This window comes from Saccostrea cucullata, unplaced genomic scaffold (assembly GCF_032062105.1).
Source record: "Saccostrea cucullata isolate Sc308-1 unplaced genomic scaffold, CSIRO_AGI_Scuc_v1 ctg395, whole genome shotgun sequence".
NCBI lineage: Eukaryota > Metazoa > Mollusca > Bivalvia > Ostreida > Ostreidae > Saccostrea > Saccostrea cuccullata.
This window is the reverse complement of record NW_026929552.1, coordinates 137,501-157,788: the sequence shown is the minus strand read 5'-3', so window position 1 is coordinate 157,788 and position 20,288 is coordinate 137,501. Positions and strand designations below refer to the sequence as shown.

General features: G+C 36.7%; 1 protein-coding gene across 7 annotated transcripts in view; it reads right to left on the bottom strand.

Annotated features, from left to right (window-relative positions):
- Positions 1–2,312: 2,312 nt before the first annotated feature.
- Positions 2,313–20,288, bottom strand: part of LOC134281190 (trithorax group protein osa-like) — a 35,949-nt gene continuing 17,973 nt past the window's right edge. For 5 of the 7 annotated variants that reach the window (XM_062763666.1, XM_062763661.1, XM_062763664.1 and 2 more), the window contains 13 exons: positions 20,193–20,288; positions 17,661–17,753; positions 17,305–17,442; positions 16,095–17,105; positions 15,696–15,859; positions 12,470–12,658; positions 12,064–12,298; positions 9,435–11,046; positions 8,831–9,240; positions 8,377–8,598; positions 6,734–6,909; positions 6,507–6,618; positions 2,313–4,973 (listed from right to left, as the gene is read on the bottom strand). The exon at positions 20,193–20,288 is cut by the window's right edge and continues 61 nt beyond it. In XM_062763666.1, coding sequence (XP_062619650.1) covers positions 2,980–4,973; positions 6,507–6,618; positions 6,734–6,909; positions 8,377–8,598; positions 8,831–9,240; positions 9,435–11,046; positions 12,064–12,298; positions 12,470–12,658; positions 15,696–15,859; positions 16,095–17,105; positions 17,305–17,442; positions 17,661–17,753; positions 20,193–20,288 — 6,452 coding nt within the window. In that variant the 3' untranslated portion in view covers positions 2,313–2,979. The remainder of the gene's footprint in view (positions 4,974–6,506; positions 6,619–6,733; positions 6,910–8,376; positions 8,599–8,830; positions 9,241–9,434; positions 11,047–12,063; positions 12,299–12,469; positions 12,659–15,695; positions 15,860–16,094; positions 17,106–17,304; positions 17,443–17,660; positions 17,754–20,192) is intronic. The other 2 variants (XM_062763663.1, XM_062763665.1) reach the window with 2 other exon arrangements.

Below are 20,288 nucleotides of genomic sequence, written 5' to 3'. Positions count from 1 at the left end.
TATTTTAATAAGTAATTTTTATCAAAAACGAAAGTCTGTTCATTTCAGTCAGTAATGCCTATGCTGGTTTTTTAACCCCCAAATCATATTTACAATTGCACTTTACTATGGATATTTTGAAGCAATTTTCCTCAGTTCAAGATACAAGGGTTGAATGTACATCTTTTTTATAATTCTGAATTTATATAATTTGTATATGATTCATTATGTATTCAAGTGATTGTTTTATGATGTTGATTTTTTTTTTTTTTTTAAATTTATTTATTGATACAATGTAAATTGCACTTTCTATTTAGGATCTGTACGTCATGACATTTGTACATTGTAAAATACAAAAGTAAATTGAGTTTTTGGAACTTTGTTAAAATTATCAGGCATATATCTTCATCTAAATATTCTTTTTATTATCTGGAGTGTTTTAAGTTGATATAATCATGCTTGAGTTTTTTTTTTTTAAGTGTCAAATCAGTTTTATTCTACTTTAACCCTCTCAAATTGTGCAATATTTATGTAAGGAAGAGTATATTTATTTTTAATAATATTTTGAATTTAAAAAAACAAACAAATATAACTTGTTATTGTATACACATGCATGTACGGTAAATGAATGCATTCACATTTACCAATTTGCAGATACATGGAGTATTTCTGTGACTTTGGTTTATACATGAAACTCAGGGAATTTTTTACAATTAAACAAATTTTGCCTTTGAAAAATGGACTCTTCTTTTTATTTTAGCAAGGCTTAACACATTCTACCAGTATTTCAAATTGCTATTTAATGTCCTCCAGGCTAGAATGTATGGTATGGGTTGTGGTATGAAGAAACAAATTTACAATGTATGTCCTCCAAACATGCTAGTACATTTATCAACATAGCCCTTATCGTCCATGAAATCAGATACACATGAACCAGTATTTTTTCATTTCACCAAAGAAAATGCATTCTCATGAAAAAAATTTGATTACAGTATTCCAAATGCTCACAGGACTTTTTCAGTGCAGCCTGAATGCTAGTGACCATTCAGTTTAAACAAATGCATAAACAAGAGCTGCAACTAGAGTATTTCTATGTGTTCCTATTCTGCATAACATCTTCTGCTGTTTTGTTACAATTCGAGGGGTGATCAAAAAGTTTGCTAACAAATTTCATAAAACAAATAAAATTAGGTTTCAGTGTTAATTATTTTTTAAAGTAGCACTTTCTGACTTTAATGCACATCTGCCACCATTCTGCCCATGCGTGAATCACGTGATCCAGGCGGTCACGTGACATGCTGTGAAGCATTCTGTTCTTAGATGCTAAAATATATTCCCCGAGTCTAATATGTATTTCGAACCACGCAAGTAATTTTTTTATAACAAGAACAGTCCATTTGTCAGAATTGGCCATCTCTCAGAAATAGGATGGTCGGATAAGGATATTCTTTCCCAGAAAGAGCATGGTGACCATTACAACCCGAGTCCTCTGTCTTATGAACGTCGTTTATCCTATATGGATATATAGTGTGGGGGCCTTCTTTTTATCATATTTAGTATGTTTAAAGTCTAAAGTAAATGCTGTTTTAGGGATTTAATAATAATATCATTGTTAAGACATACAACTATTTTTCTTGCTGTAACTTCGCGATCTTTCAAAACAAATTGCCCAACAAAGGACACATCTCTTCTCCAGCTTGCCTTCGCTGGGCAACAAAAAAGTCATTTTTAAGCATCTCCCTCCCTTAACTTCAACAGTCAATCCAATTTATGACTGAATGTCTGGAAAGTCTATCGTCTTCATAAACCTTGTACAAATTATTATAAAATACTTCAGAGGATTTCCCAAGTTATATGTTAAACTTTACAGCCGTTCGTTGCTCGAGTAAGACTGTGACAACCATTTTTTGTCACGAGCCACCTACACATTTACATCATCTTCACAATGTGATGTCACAATGACGGAGAAAACCATTACTTTTCTTATGCAATTTATAGAACATGTGCAAGACTATAGGTGTGTCAAATTTCATTCCGATCTGGATCGTGATTTAGAAAATATAGAGATAGTTTGCGAACTTTTTGATCACCCCTCTTATTATGCAGACATATATCTCTCTCGAGGTTTAATTCTACCTCCAGTAGTTTTGTTGAACAGATTTTACTGTATACAGCCTCATAGATACTAAAGTTTAACCTCTGGTATTTCATTTCAACTGACATTTCACAGCTATGGCCCAGAGCCTGATTGAGATTTATAGGGGCAGTTAGTGATTCAGGAATCCCCATGGGAAAGAAGTTCACATCCAAGAATAAAAAAAGAAAGATGTATCTATACTTAAAATATTTACATTTATTTGGATCTTTTGACGTACAGTATAAAGCCTCTGCACAAAAATGATACAAATGATTACAACTACAAACAATCGACGTGATATTTACAATGACACGCATTTAATCCAGCTTAGTTACTGTACCTTTTAGAAATGCGTTTCTTCAGATATAAATAATGAATTCATAAACAAAAAATTTTTTGTCGCAAATCTCTGGGAGAAATATGTTGACCAATTGAAACATGATCTCGCCACACCACAACAAACTTATACACAACATGTGGAATCAAGGGCTTGTTTCTAACACTCACTATTCCAGTTGCACTTTAAAATGAACAATACAAAAATAAAATGAAGAAACAACATTCAAAATCTCTAAATTTTATCACATTGTTTCAATGATGAAGAAATGCAATATTATGATGAATCTTGAACAATTATGTTTGGGCAGTACTTCAATTTGTTTTGAAAAAAGAGAATTTCATTGAAAACCTCATGTGTACATTCATGAATATATATATTACATATATTACAATCAAGTCTTCAGGAATGGAAAAATGGTCAATGATGAATTTACAATGAGTATACATGACAAAACAAAAACATCACCGTTTACAATTTCTCCTATTGTGTAAATTCATACTCAATTTTGGATAACAAACATGTACTAGCTACTAGGTAATTCACCTTGAAAGCACTGAAAGAGAACATCCGACAAAATTTGTGCCACGAATTGATCAAGGATCTGAGACATGACAAGGGAGAGTAGTCTTTGCTGATGTTGGGTGAACAAGGGGCGGTTTTCTGGAATCGAGGCCAGATGAAGAAGAATGTTGGCAGCTCGACGGAGCATGTCCAAACTGGTTCCCATGATCTCGGGGTTGTCCCTCAATGCATTGATGCCATGGTGGTTGGCCACAGTCATTGCTTTGTGTTCCGCCGTTTCTAGAAAGTCTATAAGTAAGGAGATGGAGGGATGCTGCATTGCTACTGCCCGGGCAGAGCTGGAGTCCCCTTGTACAAGAGAAGACAAGAGAACGAGAGCAAACTCTAAAGTCACGGGTTCACTCTTGTTTGCTAACAATTTGGTCAGAATACTAAATAACTGTACAATGCGATCAAATGGAGGGGTTGCCAAGAGAAGGTCCACATTTGTTTCATGAATGCACAACTTGCTGAGTGCCTCCATAACTAACCGCTGGGGAGAGAGGACGGATGTGCTAGTAGATGGCATAGGATCTGTGGCACACGACGACGGACAAACGGCCCAGTGTAATAAGCCATCCAAAATGGGCATACAGATTTCTTCTGGATAGTACTTTAGTTCCAAATGTCCACAAATATTTGCAAATATCACAAGTGTGTTTTCCCGCAGCATGGAGAAGTATTCCCACCACCATTCCTCATCATTCTGATGAAGATGACTATCAGAAATGTCTTCCATCTCGCTATCGTCACGATCAAACTTCTTACGAGTAGTGTTTCGAGGTAGGTGTCGGTGATTCAACATAAGTAGTTTTCCTAACGTATACATCAGTCCCGGATGTTTGGACAGTTCTAAATGGTTTGATGGAATTGAAGACAGACTCCTGAAGATGTTGGATATACACACACATCTCCTTCCCAGTTCCTCCTGCATGTCCGAGATAAGTCGGAGTGGAGGCTCGTCTTTCTGGTAAGCCTCGTCTTCCTGCTCCGACTCCCGTTTACGTTTTGTACTGGGATTCTCCACATTACTTTTATCAGTGTCACTCTCTTCTTTGATCATACTTTCATCAGAACTGGGTTCTGTTTTCACACTTTCCAAGCTGACATCAGCCTTTTCCTCTATGGAATCATCCATTTTTTCATCACAACCATTATTTTCTTTGTTTTCCTCCTCATTAATGTCTTTTTCCTCTTTGATATCCTGTTTTTCTTCTTCAGCTGGTTCCTCTTTAATTTTCACTTTTTTCAACACATGGTTCTTAACCGGTTCTTCTTCTTCAACTTTTATAGAGTCTGCTGATTCTTTCTTTATATCAACGAGTTCTTTCTCATTTTCCTCACATTGTGAGTCTTCTGGTTTTTCATTGTCCACAGAATTTTTCTCCTCTTCTTTTATCTTTAATTCTTCCTTCACTTTTATTGGTGGTCTGAAAAACATCTTCCTGAAAATTTCACTCTCGTATGAATTTCCGAAACATGGCACAATATGTGAACTAAGATCCCCTCCTCCTAACTGCCAATGCCCATACTTATAACTGTAACCCGAGTAAATGTCCCACTCTTTATTGTCTAGCGGACTTATGTCTTTGCTGTTTGTGTCCTCCATTTTCACTTCCAGTCCTTTCCTAGAAACGAACGTATAATTTGTAAACTCCTCGTCCTTTATCGTCACTTTTTCCTCCATGTCGACATTGAGCATGCTTTTGTTGGGAATTTCATCAGCTTCATCCGACATTTTCTCCATTTCTTCAAACATATCACCAAAGATTGAGATCAGAGATTTCCTAAAGTGTTCTAAGAGAATTTCCAGCATGCCTGGTAGATGAGCGAGGTTAAAGTACTGCACGGTGGCATCATCGTACAGAAGGATGTTAAGTGTATCTAGAGCCCAGGTACTCTCCGCTAGCAAGCCTGACTTCAGTCCCATCATCACCCGCCACGCCTCTATTGGACCTGAAAAATACACCACCATGTTAGATACAGACATCTTGATTATAACAATATGAAGCATGCATATCCACGTATCTAGTTAAACAACCAACACGGATAATTAAAAAAAAAACAACTTTTCAAAAAAATGCTTGTGATCTGCATTGCCAACAAAAAAATGTGCAAAACAAAAGTGAAAAAAAAAACTTTAAAACATTATAGCAATGGTTACTGGATCTTGATAAATTCACACTGAAAATATCTGATCGTTATAATTAATTATTAATAAATATATTGGGTTAAACCACACTATGTTAAACGCTTGGATATATATATATGTATAGAAAGAGAAAAAGCTTGACACACGAGTTATCTTTGTTAGAACAAGAATAATCTACAGAAACAATCTTGATTATATCTTGGATGTTTGAAGCATTACGATTTATCACAACACAAACAGGGCTTAAAAACAGAAGCACAATATTTAAACTAAATCACATACACTGGAACAAAAAATAATTCATTTGGCCAATGAGACCAATAACATCAAAATATTAAATATAAAAATAATCGACAATTTTACACAAGCTTATGATGCATCACGGGGGAAAATGTAAATGATTCAAACACAAATTTGAAGCTAATAAGTCTCGTTCCAACTGAATTTCAAGCCCTGCGTAACGATTAGGAAGCTCTAACTACGAGATGGGGAAACTGTGATACCTTACTAGTGTACTTGCTCGAGTTCCAGGAACTTATAAATCGTGGAATGCTTGAATAGAACAGAACATTGTTTTATATACAGTCCAAAAGCATCATCAGGCATTTTTACTTTTTCCAAATATAATTTTCCAAACAAGGATTTTTTTTCTCTCAAAATTTCATGCAAATTTATGATGTCCCTGCATAAATCTTTAACAAAAAGTTTAACTTTAATAAACTGGGACATTCAAGCAAGTACACCAAACGAGATTTATGCAAGTCACCTCACTGAATATTAAAAGCTTAAATCTAAACTAAAACTTTTAGGCAGGGTACATCCAATTTAAAGATACTATTATCTAGCGTATTAAATTTGGCAAAAATAAATTTTGCAGTCTATATTGATTTATTACATTGTAAATGTTAGAATCTTCAAAGTCAACACGGATATTTTGACAAATAATGTTGTTGAAAAAATATCAAAAAATCATGTCACACTTTTAATGTTGTATTTTTTTTTATATAAAGAAAAAGTTTTCCAAAGTAAAAAAAAAATTGTAAAAAGAGGCGTCAACATGTATGTGTGCCTATGTGAGGATCAGTCTGATGGCCAAACAAAACTTACATCCATTCGTGGCAAAAAGGGGGGAAAACAAGGGAGAGTCACCTCACTTCTCACAACAGATCAATGTTATATCAATACTAGACAAAATGCATTTTATAACACAGAAGTAATTTTTGTTTGACTGTCAGCATGATGATTTTACATGTCAAATAACGATGCTAAAAATTGATGTGCATATGAAACATTAAACGGTGATGTGAAAAACAGCTTGAAAGGAACATGCAACATACCGACGTCAGATCGCGTCAGGCGCCGCCTTTTGAAGTAATTAGGTGTTGTCGCCTCCACACTGTCATGTGGGAATGGAATTTCCTTCTTAGGAATTTGATTTGGGGGCATTCTCTGTAACAAAATGCACCAATATTTCACACAATTGTACATGAATGAACAAATCCATTTAAAACCAGTCTAGGAACATTTTTCTGTGTAGGATAATTTGATCATCAGATGAAATTACCACTTTGGGAGGTGACATGTAGGGTCCTGCTTTGTGACTAGGGGTGGGAGACATCCGGTGGCTCCTGTTGAATGGTGCCATGTGGGGTGGTATGTTGGGGGTGGGGCTCATTCCCATGTTGGGGTGGCCATGACTATACCTCGGCATTGGTGACCACTGATTATTGGGTCGAGAATCTGCAAAATGGATTCAAAAATTTTAAATGAATAATAAAAATTAAATATTCCAATGAACAACCCTGAAAGGGCATACTTGAACTTGGTCATAAATTAAACATATGCCTCTTTCTTAAAATGACATATCAAAAAGCAATATTTCAAATACAGTAAAGCACACTTATAACAAACAGCAAGGGACAGATGATTTTGATTCATTAAACACGTAATTTGTTATATCAGTTATCTTAAAGCCACAGGGAATGAAAATCAGTTCGCTGTAAGTGTCAAATCATTGTGAGCATGTTCAGCCTGTTTTACTGTAATTGATTTCATGAATTAAATGTTCATACTATAAATTAGTTTCCGAGAAAAAAAAGCGAGAGGTTTCCGAATGATCAAATATCACTCTGCAAATTCCTACTTAACATTTTTTTTTATCATGTGACGTTAATCAATGCTTTTAACATTAGGCTATCTAAATTTATTCAATGATTCTCAGGCCTATTTTCAAAACAGATGATTTTATTTTTCATTTTATTGGCAATAAAGTAGATGAGGGAGGTATTTTTTTTAATTTTAATTTCCGCTTTAACATAAAGATATTTTTTAATCACAGATATACTTTCCATTTCTGGTCAAAATTTCTGCTTTATCCACTGCTTAACAGCGTGTAAACATCGTAGGTAATGTCCTCGAATATATTTTCAAACGAAGTAGCCAATCTCATTGTAAATGGCTACCGGAAGTGATATTTGAATACTAAACTACGAAACAAATGAGGTCGGAATTTTTTTTCCCGGATTGGTCTCCGCAATACCAACTTTTTATTTTATCAAAAATTCAATAAAATCGTCAATGCGGCTACCTCAAAACGGATGCGCACGGGCCTGAGAACCAAGATTTCAATTTTATATGGCCTTAATGAAGAATTTTCAGTCCTTAAATTTTCAATACGGTGCAATTAAACACATTTGATCAGTGTTCCATTAGAAAATTTGGTACTCTGATCTGCAGTATATCTAAATATATCTAATATATATTCAGTATTCTGAATATATTTTTTTATTTCAGTTCCAAAAGATCAGCATTACTTAACTGACCTGGTAATGAAATGTACAGCAGGGTTATAAATATATATTCTTAATATACATTTACCGATGAAAGTTAGCTCAATAAAGTTAATGGGGGGAAACTACACTAAGGTTTAACATCTACAGCTAGAGCAGATTAAGTACTTATGAGAGTTTTGCTAAAAATTCTCCAAATTCTAATAGACCTGATTCAAATTTTTAACTAACTTATGAAAATGAAACAATCTAAAAGTGACTAAAGAAAATTCTATAAATAAAATTAGTATGAAAAAAGCCAAAAAGGAAAGTCTCCTATTCAAAAAGAAGTATTTATATTTCACACAAGGAAGGGGTAAAAAACAAAAAAAAAAAATAGTTAAATATTTTTTTCTACTCTACTTGATATTATGCCTACCCTGTGAATCATAGCCCATATTGTCTCTGTGATAAGAATGGGGACCATCTCCATACGATGAAGGCTGGTTATTATAATAAGAACTTTGATGGGAGCCATCAGTGTACGATGATGGAGGGGCGTTATAGCCCATCATCCCTGAGGAGTTATAAGCAGAGGACTGTGTGTTACAAGGCAGGGAGCCGTACCCTGAGGAAGAAGGTGGCTGCGAGTTATAGCCAGCTGTCAACAAATCAGTCAAGAAACCGTTAATAATGGAGGCAAAATTTGTAGTATTTTACTTACAAATACTGTTAAAATCTTCGAATTCATAAAATTTATCATGGAATGAAATTTTCTGGGGGGTAAAATTGATTTAGTGATCCAATAAATTGACAGTAGACCAAACACAAATTCAAAACCACACCTGTGCCTTCAGGGACAACGATTTCACAGGAATCTCCGAATGACTCACCTTGATTTGGGTACTGGTCTGGAAACCGTTTGTTAGGTGTACCATACATTCCCATATTCATGTCATTCCTCATGGGTGGTCTCTGGCCAGGATAATTCTGATATTGAGAGGGGTACCCTCCATACTGGTCCTGGGGTCCCGTCATCATTTTATTGGGGGTGGAATACCCTTGCTGATGAGGGAAATTCTGATGGGTGTATGGATCATGAGGGGGACCACTGACATGTGGTTGTGGACCCTGGGGCATCATAGAGGGTGGCTGATTTCCGTATCTGTTGGGTGGAAATGTGGCATCTTGTGGTGGTGCTGGTGGCTGCTGTAATGGGGCGGATGACTGTGGTGTGGGCTGGCGCTGAGGGGGTGGGGTAGGTGTGGGGGTGACAGATTGCACAGGATTTGGAGAATCAAATCTGAAATTGGTAAAAATAATGAAATACTCCTTTGCAATTACCTCTGTAAATGTTAACAATTTGTAAATGGTAAATATCAAAATTGTTTTAACCATTTTTCTTTCAATACACAATTTTATCAATTTTGTCATATTTTCAATCGTATATTCTGACACAATCAGAGAGAATTTATTGATGCTGAATGAAATGCATACCTTTCTGGCTTATTGAACTGATTTTCACCAAATGGAAAATTCCTCCCAGAGGACATTGAATGCGTGCTCATGTTGGATGTGGAACCCTGGGAAAGGTCCCCATCTTGCGAGTTATTGGACTGATAATTGGAGAAAGGTATGGAGGAATCCTGTGATAAGTTTGGCATTGAGTTCTCCATATTTGGCTGAAAACTTTGTGAAGAAGAGATAGGAGGCATATTCTGGCCCATGCTGCTGGGCGGGCCACACTGGTTCATATTATTAAATGTCTGTGACACAGAACTGGGTGGCATTCCCTGTGATGCTGGAAGATTCTGAGACATGCTGTTCTGAGCCATGACACTGTTCTGAGGAACACTTGTGGTTGCCATAGATTGATCCATGGAGCTGACAGGAGCAGACGGCCCCATGCTGTTTGGAGGCAGAGACTGACTGACACTGTTAGGAGACACCTGCTGACCCATGCTGCTCTGAAGCATGGACTGCATCGTGCTACTTGGTGGCATTGACTGACCCATGCTGCTAGGAGGCAATGGTTGCCCAGAACTACTTGGAGGCATAGACTGTGACATACTGCTAGGAGGCATAGGTTGTCCCATACTGTTCATTGGTACATTTGATGTTCCAGAACCTGGCATCATTGAGCCAGACGGGGGAGCCCCGGGTCCCATGTTTGGCATAATGTTAGGTCCCATACTATTTTGAGATGGCATATTGGGTGTTGGAGTCTGTCCCATTGTGCTCGAAGGGACATTTTGGGCCATACTGCTAGGTGGGATATTTGGTTTATTAAAATTGGTGCTGTTATTATTGAAGTTTCCAGCACTACTGTGGGGTGGCATGCCAGAATAATTTGATCCTTGAGAATTTTGTTGGTTTGAATTCATAAAACCACTATTATTCAGATCATCTGCAAATGGGTCCTGACAACTGATGCTATCACCATTCACAGGGGGTGCTACTTGATTTGTTGATGAAGGTGGCATATTCCCGCCCGAGGAAGGCATGGGCGTGTGATTTCCAGATGGCTGCATTCCCATGTTACTTCCAGGTCTCATGCCCATACTGTTTTGTGGTGGCATAGCCATATTGTTCCCTGGAGGCATACCCATAGAATTAGCATGGCCCATGCCCATATTATTTTGTGGTGGCATGGGCATATTGTTACCAGAATGCATGCCTCCCATACTGCTGTTGGGCATGGGCATGTTGTTTCCATGTGACATCCTCATACCACCTCCCTGCATGCCCATATTATTGCCAGGCATACCCATATTGTTCTGGGACATGCCCATGTTTCCACTGGGAGGCATGCCCATCATGTTATTATGTGGCATCATGTTAGGATTCATCATGCCTGGTCTCATGCTGTAGTTACCACCCATCATACCTGGGTGCATCATTTGATTATGGCCCATTCCGCCCATAGAACTGGGCGGCATCATGTTGTTCATCATTTGTCCCTGCCCGGGCATCATCCCTGGCATGCCCATGGGACCCATGTTGGGATCGTAGCCTTGATTAGGCATGTTTCCTGGGAACCCCTCCATTCCCTGATTGGCGTTGGAATTACTTGGTGGTCTAAATGCATCTTGTGAACCTTGAGATCCAGCTGTCAATGAAAAGTTCAGACATTTAACTTCTAACATTCAGACTCTTTTTTAAAAACAATATGTCAGAAATATTTTGCTTGTATCATTTATTTTTTCTTTAATTTACTACATCAATTGAATTTGATTCTTCATTAAACTTAGAAAAAGCAGGCACAAAAAATTAGCAACATTTACAAAGAATGTAAAAGGTGTAAGGCATTATAAGGAAAAGAAATTCTAATGAGACCAATACCCCAGTCGTGCAACTAAAGAAAGGGCATATTTTTAAAAAGTCTGAGAATGAACTTTGCCCTCCCCCAAATAAAATTAATTCAAAGTTCTGTGGATACACTGGACAGGTTTTAATGACATTAACTATATGAACTTGTAACACATATTGTCAGGAGCAACTGGTTTTTTTTTAGATTATGACCTTTCCAACTCCTATCATTATAAAAACAGCCTTCAATTTTTTCAGCAATCTGACCTTGCTACTTTGCAAACAACCATGGTTAGAAGCATAGCAGGCCTCTCTTAATCAATTTTTGTCCCAAATAAGAGCCCCTAATATCATTCCAATATTTCCCTCTTTTGAATTTTATATTTTCAAGACCTTTACAACTTAACATTCATTTCTGAGCTCTATCAGTCTATGGTGCTGATAATGCTATGTTGAGGGATAAATCTTACGATTACCCCTTAGGCAAAGTATAAATATCTAAATTTTTTTCAAAAATACAAATTAATCTGTTTCAAACTTATTTGGGCAAGGATTTTACTCCTCAAACATTGTCCTATTAACCGTGGCATAGAGTTATTACACATACCCTCTGCTCAAACATATTTGTGTTTGGTGTAATCATAAACAATTTTTTTTCAGTTTTTTTTTTTTTTTGTTTGAAAGGGGGGTGTTAACTAAAGACAGTGAAACAAGGGGGAGTAGAGAAAAGAAAAGAAAGTTTGTGTTAAAAAGAGCAAGCCTACCTATATTAGCATCAACAACATCCACACATTGAAAAATTAAAAATATCTCCGACCTTTATCCTTCTTACCCGGTGAGGGCGCTCGACCTTTCTTGGACTCGCGTTTCTGAGCCAGCTGAGCCTCCATATTGGCAAGTATAGGTCCTGGGTCCATGCCTCCACGCTCAAACTGGCACTCATAGTGAAAGAGGTATTTGATGTAGTTCTTCTTGAGTGTAAATGCAGCACTAGCTGAACTACCAATGTTTATAAGACCACAGATTTCTTTCCACTTCTTTGCTTTTGTAACCTGTAAGCACAAACAATTATTTACTTACAGAATGAATCCATCTATATTTGTGGACCTACCAGATGAAAAACGACAAGTATTTTAACTTGTAAAGAAAATCTGAACACTGACAAAGTTTAAGCAATAAAAGAATAACCTGACAAGATAAGTACAGATAAATTGCCACTATACCTCAAGCATTCCTCCCTTCTCTTGGACATGTAGGTAAAGCCGATACAGGTCCAGTGGCTGTTTACTTATCGAAGGCATATTATTCAGTGGGGCATTCCTCTCCTCCAGAAAGCTCAACAGTCGATTCAGGAAATACCGTCTTTCTGGTTCATTGCCCATTTCATATAATTTGTTCACATCTCCTCCCTTCTACAAGGACAAAATAATTCCCAGATTTATTAATCATATATAGTGAAATTTGGGATTAAGTGACCTGAATAGAAAAACAAAATTATACGAAGTTTTTAAAAAATAAGTACCAGGTATAAAGAGATACAACAGCTCACCTCAACAAATGTAATAGACAATAAGGCAACAATGATTAAAATTCACTTACTGGTAATTTTATCATTTTAAGTGGAAAATCAAATCAGCACCTAGGTTTGCATTTTATATCATCATCAATGTACATGTAAGTTTGGTTGAAGAATTATTTTTTTTAAAAATGAGACCTGCTCTTAAAATCTTATTGTGGCCTATAATTCTTAATATATGAGTTAGATGCTGAATAATTCTTAATACACGGGTTAGATGCCGAGTCTGTAGCATGCCTGGAAGTAACCATTCCTTGTTGTATTATCTAGGCAGGTTGGAGTAGAGAAGATTTTCAAAGAAATAATGCAATAATCTTTAGAGCCCCGCCCTAACACCAGAAACCCTGACCCTGTGGCCATAAAATTCACAAATCTGGAAGAGATACTCTTGTTTAAGGCCAAGATAAATTTTCACTGTGATAAAATTGAACTTGTGTATTTTAACTTTGAGGTGAGAAATTAAAAAAAAAATTTTCAAAGTTTGCTATGTCTTTTTAAAGATTGCAATATTAAAAGAGCACATGATTACTGTATACCAAATTTGGTTGAAATTGGTTCAGTGGTTTCAATTGAAAATGTTCAAATGTTAACACACGACACACGACGCACGACGACGGACGAAAACGGATAGCATAGGTCACCTGAAATTTGAAATGCTCTTAAAATCTTATCGATAATACATGAGTAGTAAACATGCAAAAAAACCATTCCTTGTTGTATTATCTAGGCAGGTTGGACAATCAGTTTAAGGCCAAGATAAATTACTGTGATTTGAACTTGTGTATTTTAACTTTGAGGTGAGAAATTAAAAAAAAAATTTTCAGTTTTTAAAAATTTTGATACACAAACTTTCTTTGGATTAAAATGCAAAAAAAAAAAAAGGTGGGGGAGTACACAGTCTTAGTAAGGTGATAAATAAACTGCTGAGTAAACTTGAATGAGTTCAAAATCCTTTGTTTTTCTGAGTGCTTTGGTAGTTGTGTGCCACTAAACTATTAAAAGTATAAATATCTACAACCAAGCTGTTATGTAATCAATATATTAACAAAGCAAATCTACATAAATCAAATATAAAATGTTTTCTTCAAAAATACTACTGATATTAATTATCATCCCATTTGTAATTTCTTGAAATGAATTTTTTGACAGAAAATGAAGGGCACAACATTTGAAATAGAGAACAACAGAAATGACATTTAACCTCTTCGAAAACACTATACATAACACAACATTTCAAATAGTGATTCATTTTCCTCAAAATCAATATCCAAATATCAATATTAAAATAGTTATCCAAAATATTAGTTAAGTATGCATAAAAGCTAAGTAATTAAAATGTTTATTATCAAATTAATTAATAATATACTTGTGCAGTACTGATACCGAGACACAACAAATAAAATAGGCTCATACTAAGTGCAAGATGTGTGGTAAATGATAAAACAATACCACGTACCAGGCAGTATATATACGTAACAAAAAATGGCGAGGAGAGAGAGAGAATTTGGCGACAGGATACAATGCAAGTACAGAGACAATGACCAGAGTCCCAACAAATATATGACAGCAAAAAATGACCACACCCACATTTTGTGCACATGACTTACTGTCTGGTTCCAGTTAGAACCAATAGGAGGGCTGGTTATATTGTCAAACTCTTCGTGATAAGACGAGACACTGGCACTCCCGGGGGAAGGGGCTACCAAGCTAGCAGGGGTAGGTGGATGTGAGCTTACACCCTCCTACAAATGAACACACCACCAATGTTTACCTGTCCTCTTTTTTTACCTTGTGTCCATCACAATCAAAGTTATTTTCCATACTTATTATTACATGTAGACTTTTTATCCTTTATCTGTTTCATTCCCTATATCTAGGACTGTTCCAGTAAAAATTTTCTGAGTATTTGGAATGACAATTTAAATTTTTCTTTTATTTTGAGGGGGGAAGGATATCTTTTTGTATTCTTGGGACTAAGGATAAATGATTTAATTTTGGGGGCAGGTGTCTTTAATTTTGACTATTAAACACTTCTCTTGATGAAATCATCAATGTTGTTTGGTTATTTGGATGTAATATAGTTTCTTCCGAATTTTCAATCCGACATGCTCTATAGAAGTAAAATTTATACCATGGAAAGGAAGTGGATTATTCAATAAAGCAAAAGAGATGCATTTAATCTTATTGCATTTTTTTTTCTAAATTTTCTTTGTGGTAAAGATATTTTTGGAGTGGGTATAAATTTGGTGGCATTCCACCCCCTCAGACAAGTTTTACTGGAATTTCCCTTATACATTTCTTGAACATATCAATACTTTTACACGAAAAAAAAAAAAAAATTGGCTTGATTATATAAAGCATGTGGGATTAAGCTAAAAATAGTTCTTCATTCTGTGAAAGGATGGGCAAGTCTTATTGACTTAGATAAAACAAAATGAATTCCACACTGAAGCATATAAGCTAACAAATCAAATGGGGAAAATCTGCCTTTAACCGGGGCCCATCCAAAACTGAAGTGCAAATTCTGATATTAGCAGATGAAAGAGTTAGACCAATTGGAGACAGGAAAGAAAACTTCAGCCACAACCATGTTGCTCAAAGCACACATAATGAGGTCAAAACCAATCATTCTGATTTTTTTCAATTGAATTCTGGTTTAACAGTTCCATTGTAACCAAAAAAAAAAAAAGAGAAAAAAAAAACTTTCAAAAAAATAAACTATAATCTAATAATAATAAAAACAACCGAGGTAAAAATCCATGCAAATCAAAATTTTAATTCCTATTTTACTATAGAGAACTGAAATAAGTGGCCAAATGATTGGTTTACTTGATTGATGTGACACAGACGTAATTGTAAACACCCTGACTTACTTTCTTCTTTTTGTCTGGGACTACTTCCTCTAGCGGGGGCATTGGGTTTGGGGGTGCAGGCTGTTGTTGCTGGGGAATGGCCGGAATGTGGGGGTGCCCGTCACTGGACACTTCTGTGGTGCTCATCACCGGACATGTGTTCACCTGGGTCACTATGTTTTTGTCTGTAATAAGAGTTCTTTTATTAAAACTACTTTTTTCACCTTTTTCATTTTATTAGATTTTTTTCATATTCACAGAAAATAATTTTTTTTTTTACAAAATTTACCTCAGGAAAATGACAAAAACTTGCACAAGAATGCCAAATTATTTTTTTCTTATAATACATTTTATGTTTGAAAACAGTCTTTGTCCTATTAATTATAAACTTTGGAGGAGTTATTTCCCTTTGAATCTTACCCATGGCGTTTGTAGTTGCTGTAGTTGTGATGGGTAATTCCTGCTTCATTGCATTAGGTGGCAAGTTACTCTGGTCAGGTATGCTGGGCATTTCTACGTCCTTCTGCTCCGGACCTAACATGTCCCCTCCCTGGGACGATGTGTCCGTCAGAGAAGACATGTTGCTGTCGGCCCCCAAACTTTCTGGGGGAAGCCCCTGATTGGGAGGGGTCCCTGACTGTGGTTCTTTAGAGTCCATGGAACCAGACTGAGGTGGTACACTACTGTCATTGTTATTGTTAGCAGTCATTTCTGATGAGGATGTCACATTGTCATTTGAGCCGGATGATACACTGGAGTCTCGTTGCATATTTTGCTTTTTAGATGGAGGGATGTTTTGTTGTGAAGGCATTTTTTCATTGGTTGACGACACAGATGACGGGGATCCAAAGGAATTTGATGGCGGGCCATTTGATTGAGGATTACTACTCTCCTGTGAAGGAGGCAGGGAATTATGGGTAGAAGAGTCTGCCATATTGGGTGCACTACTAGAATTTGGCATATTAGAATTGGGTCCTAGAGAATTAGGCACTGGAGAATGAGAGTTTGTCATCCCTCCCAGATACCCGGGGTGGGGCCCACCCTGTGCGTACATCATCTGTGAGGGGGGAGGGATGTTTGAGCGACCACTCGGCTGTTGTGACCTTTGCTGATTTGCTGCTGCCATCAATGCAGCTTGTGCTGCAGCCTTAGCACTTTTGGAGGAGGACCCCCCTGACCCTGGGGTCCCAGGGGTGGGAGGTCTTGGTCCATTTGCCATGTCAGGTATTCCAGCGTTATAATTATTCATACCACTCATCATGTTATTTTGTCCTCCATATGGATTGTAATTTGAATTTCTGTTCACTGGCATATTATTGTACATATTTGGGGCACCTGCATTGGGTGCTCCTGGGGTGGGACCATTATACATGGGGTAATTTTGCATCACCCCGCCACCAGGGGGCATACCTGATCGACCTGAATAGTTACCTACAAATGCAGAGAAAGCATTCAGTTTATTTTCAAATTCATGTGTCTCAAGAGAACATCCTGAATTTACATATCTATACAATGAATATTTTCAATCTACAGCATCATAGCTTGTCTACATGCAGACTGGTGTACAATGTAATGGTAGTGTTAAATTGAGCCCTATTTACACCAGTCACATCTCTCCCTGAGTACATACCTTGTGGATAATGGGAATTATACTGGGAGAAGCCCTGATTCATTGGTCCAGGCATGTTCCCTGGCATCTTGCCCCCACCTGGCCCATAATTCACTTGATTTGGACCCATGGGAGGGGGCATCATTTGTTGATTATAACCTGAAAAAAAATCAAATTTTCAGAAAATATTTCTATAAATAAGTACCAAGAAAATGTATTTTCTCTTAAGTGAGACGTGTGCTGACATATGCATCCTTGATTTTTGACATGATTGTGTATCTTTCTTGGAATATTTTTCATATGAATTTATTTCTACAAATTTGTTTCTCTAGACTGAACTGCGAGATAAATTGAAATGTTTGGCCTTGTTGACTTACTGGTAGCCATGGGTGACTGGGTCATCCTAGAATTGGGATTACTCTCATGTTGTGAGGGAGGGCGAGGGGGCATAGGACTGCCTGCCTGATTCCCTGGAAAACAAGAACAAGCACATACAATTTCTGTCAATTGACAATATCAGAGGAATATTTATCTTGTGCTGAAAAACGTAGCGACATGGTTCTGCATTGTTCATGTATAAAATAAAACAGATCTAGTTTTACTTTTTTTATGATTAGATAGATTCCTATGAGTTTCTAGAGTCATGCAAAATTATGTGTTTAGTCTTTGGCATATAGGTGAGTGGTTTAAAAGAAATGAGATATCATCTTCATTTTCTTATCTCTTGATCAGGTCTAGCGAACTCAGAATGGAATCCCGTATAATAGCAATATTAATTACACTCCTGTCCTGTCCTATTCTTTTTAAGTTTATCTAAATAAATAATTTTTTCCCACTTCTATGACATATAATGTAGCTATGAATTTTAAACAATTATTGCAAACTCTCTCTTCCTATCAACCTTAGTTTATGTTTACAGTAACATTTCCCTTCAAAGTAAAGCTTCAGTCAAATTGCATTCAAGGACATCTTTCAATTCTTTCTTACAGATGTACTTTGTCATAATTATTTGTAAAGTAGCAATTTTAATTCATAACCATTTCCTTCTTTTTATTTTCCCCACCAGAAGGCTGCAGTATTTACAAACAATTCATCTGATACTGAATCTGTTGAACTTGTTTTAAGTGCATATCTGTAATCTCCATCAAAGAGCTCCACTCTCCCCAAGTAGCAATTAACTTGAGGATGGCATTTTCCAGCTTTCTTAAAAAACCTCCCTTTTTATGAGCTTCTGCAATTCATCACTGTTAACTGGCCCAGTATTGGTTTCTGTATAATCCTATCAGTTTTATTAGCATTAGGTAAGTCACTTCTCAGACAAGGCCATAAATCTTCCACACTAAGTCATTATAGCTTTCCAGATGTCAACATAACCTCTGACCTTTTAGTTGCTGGCAGTGATAGTGGGTTATTTTTAGTTTCAGGGGAAAACCAAGACTGAAAGCCTCAGCTGAGCATGAATGGAATTTACCTGTCTGGAGAACAATGGAGAGGGGAGAAATCAAAGGATTAAATGTTCATTAAACATAGGTATAATGTCTACCCTGACCTGTGTTCCGCTGGTACAGGTGAACAGGTGCACTAAAGCATTGGCCAATCAGACAACTGATACAAAGGAATTCTATTGCACACTTCAATGCATTCACAGCTCTGTGAACAATGCCCCAAGGTCACTTCTCTTGGAGTGATCCAGCACAGTAAATAAATCACCCATTGTGACTTGAGACTTTTTTTCTGACACAGTGACTTTTAATGCTACTTGACTTGTAAACAATTGAATCCACACCTACACTGAGTAACTGGATCTATCTGTGCCAAAATATTAAATTTCCTCAATACACGGAAGTGTTTATATAAATACTTAGCCTACAGTCTCCTATCAATTTCCTAAACTCTGTCATCAGGACAGCATTGTCTTTCAGGATTGTGGCCTTATCTTCACCCCCCAGTACAGTTGGAAAGATCCTTATCTCTAACCCATATAGATGTGTATTTCCCACTCATATGCAAAGACATAATACTCAGTTTATTTGTATACATAAACAAAACCAAAAATATATGTGTTGTAAAAATAACATCTCATTCAAGGGATCTTTTTGGGGGCCTGAAAATTAAGACAGGATAAAAACCTACCATTATTAATTGCATTTTTTTGTTTGCTTCTCAAATTAAAGAAATTCTTAACCAAGGTATGCTTTTGTTTTTGAATCAAGACAAGAAAACCATCCTGAAGGGATCAAACATGAACATTTTGAAGGAGAACATTTAGAGAAAGAAAAATCATTTTCACCAATTAGGTCAGATGCGTTACTGTTTATGATACTATTTAATCAAGTCACACACAATTAGACACTTCACAAACATTGTTTATCCAGACACTCACAATTATAGCCCTTCACTTTTGATCTCCCACACTCAAAAGTAAAGCATGCACTAGAAGCTTTTTGACCCTTTTGTGAACACATACACACTTCATTACAAAAACTAACAAGATTGCATATTAGGCACTCTTTGTAAGTTGCACGCTAAGTCAGAATCTTGCTTATAAATTATTGTCGCCCACATGATGCAGAGGTTAGAGAGTCTGCTCTAAAAGTCCTGAAGTAAGGACTTGATCCTTATGTCGCGGGTTCAAATCCAACTGTGGGACCTGTCCTTCGGATGAGACCATATAAACTGAGGTCCCATGATTGCAGTAGGTGCTGGCACTAAAAAGATTCCCTCACTGCTCCATGGCCATAAGTGCCATATATATGACACAATGATCGAGGTGTCAAAATTAACCAAAAACAAAATTTGCAGCTCTCCACCAGCAAGTGGAGGGATCTCCATATGAGTGAAATATTCTCGAGAGGTACGTGAACAACATACAAACTTGTACATTATTATGCCTGTTGAGATGAGCTTACCTGACAGTGAGGCGGGGGTGTTTGATCTTGAGCCTGACGATCCTACAGGGGAGGGGATAGGCCTCAGTGATGAGATGGAGGGATGTGGCGAGTTTG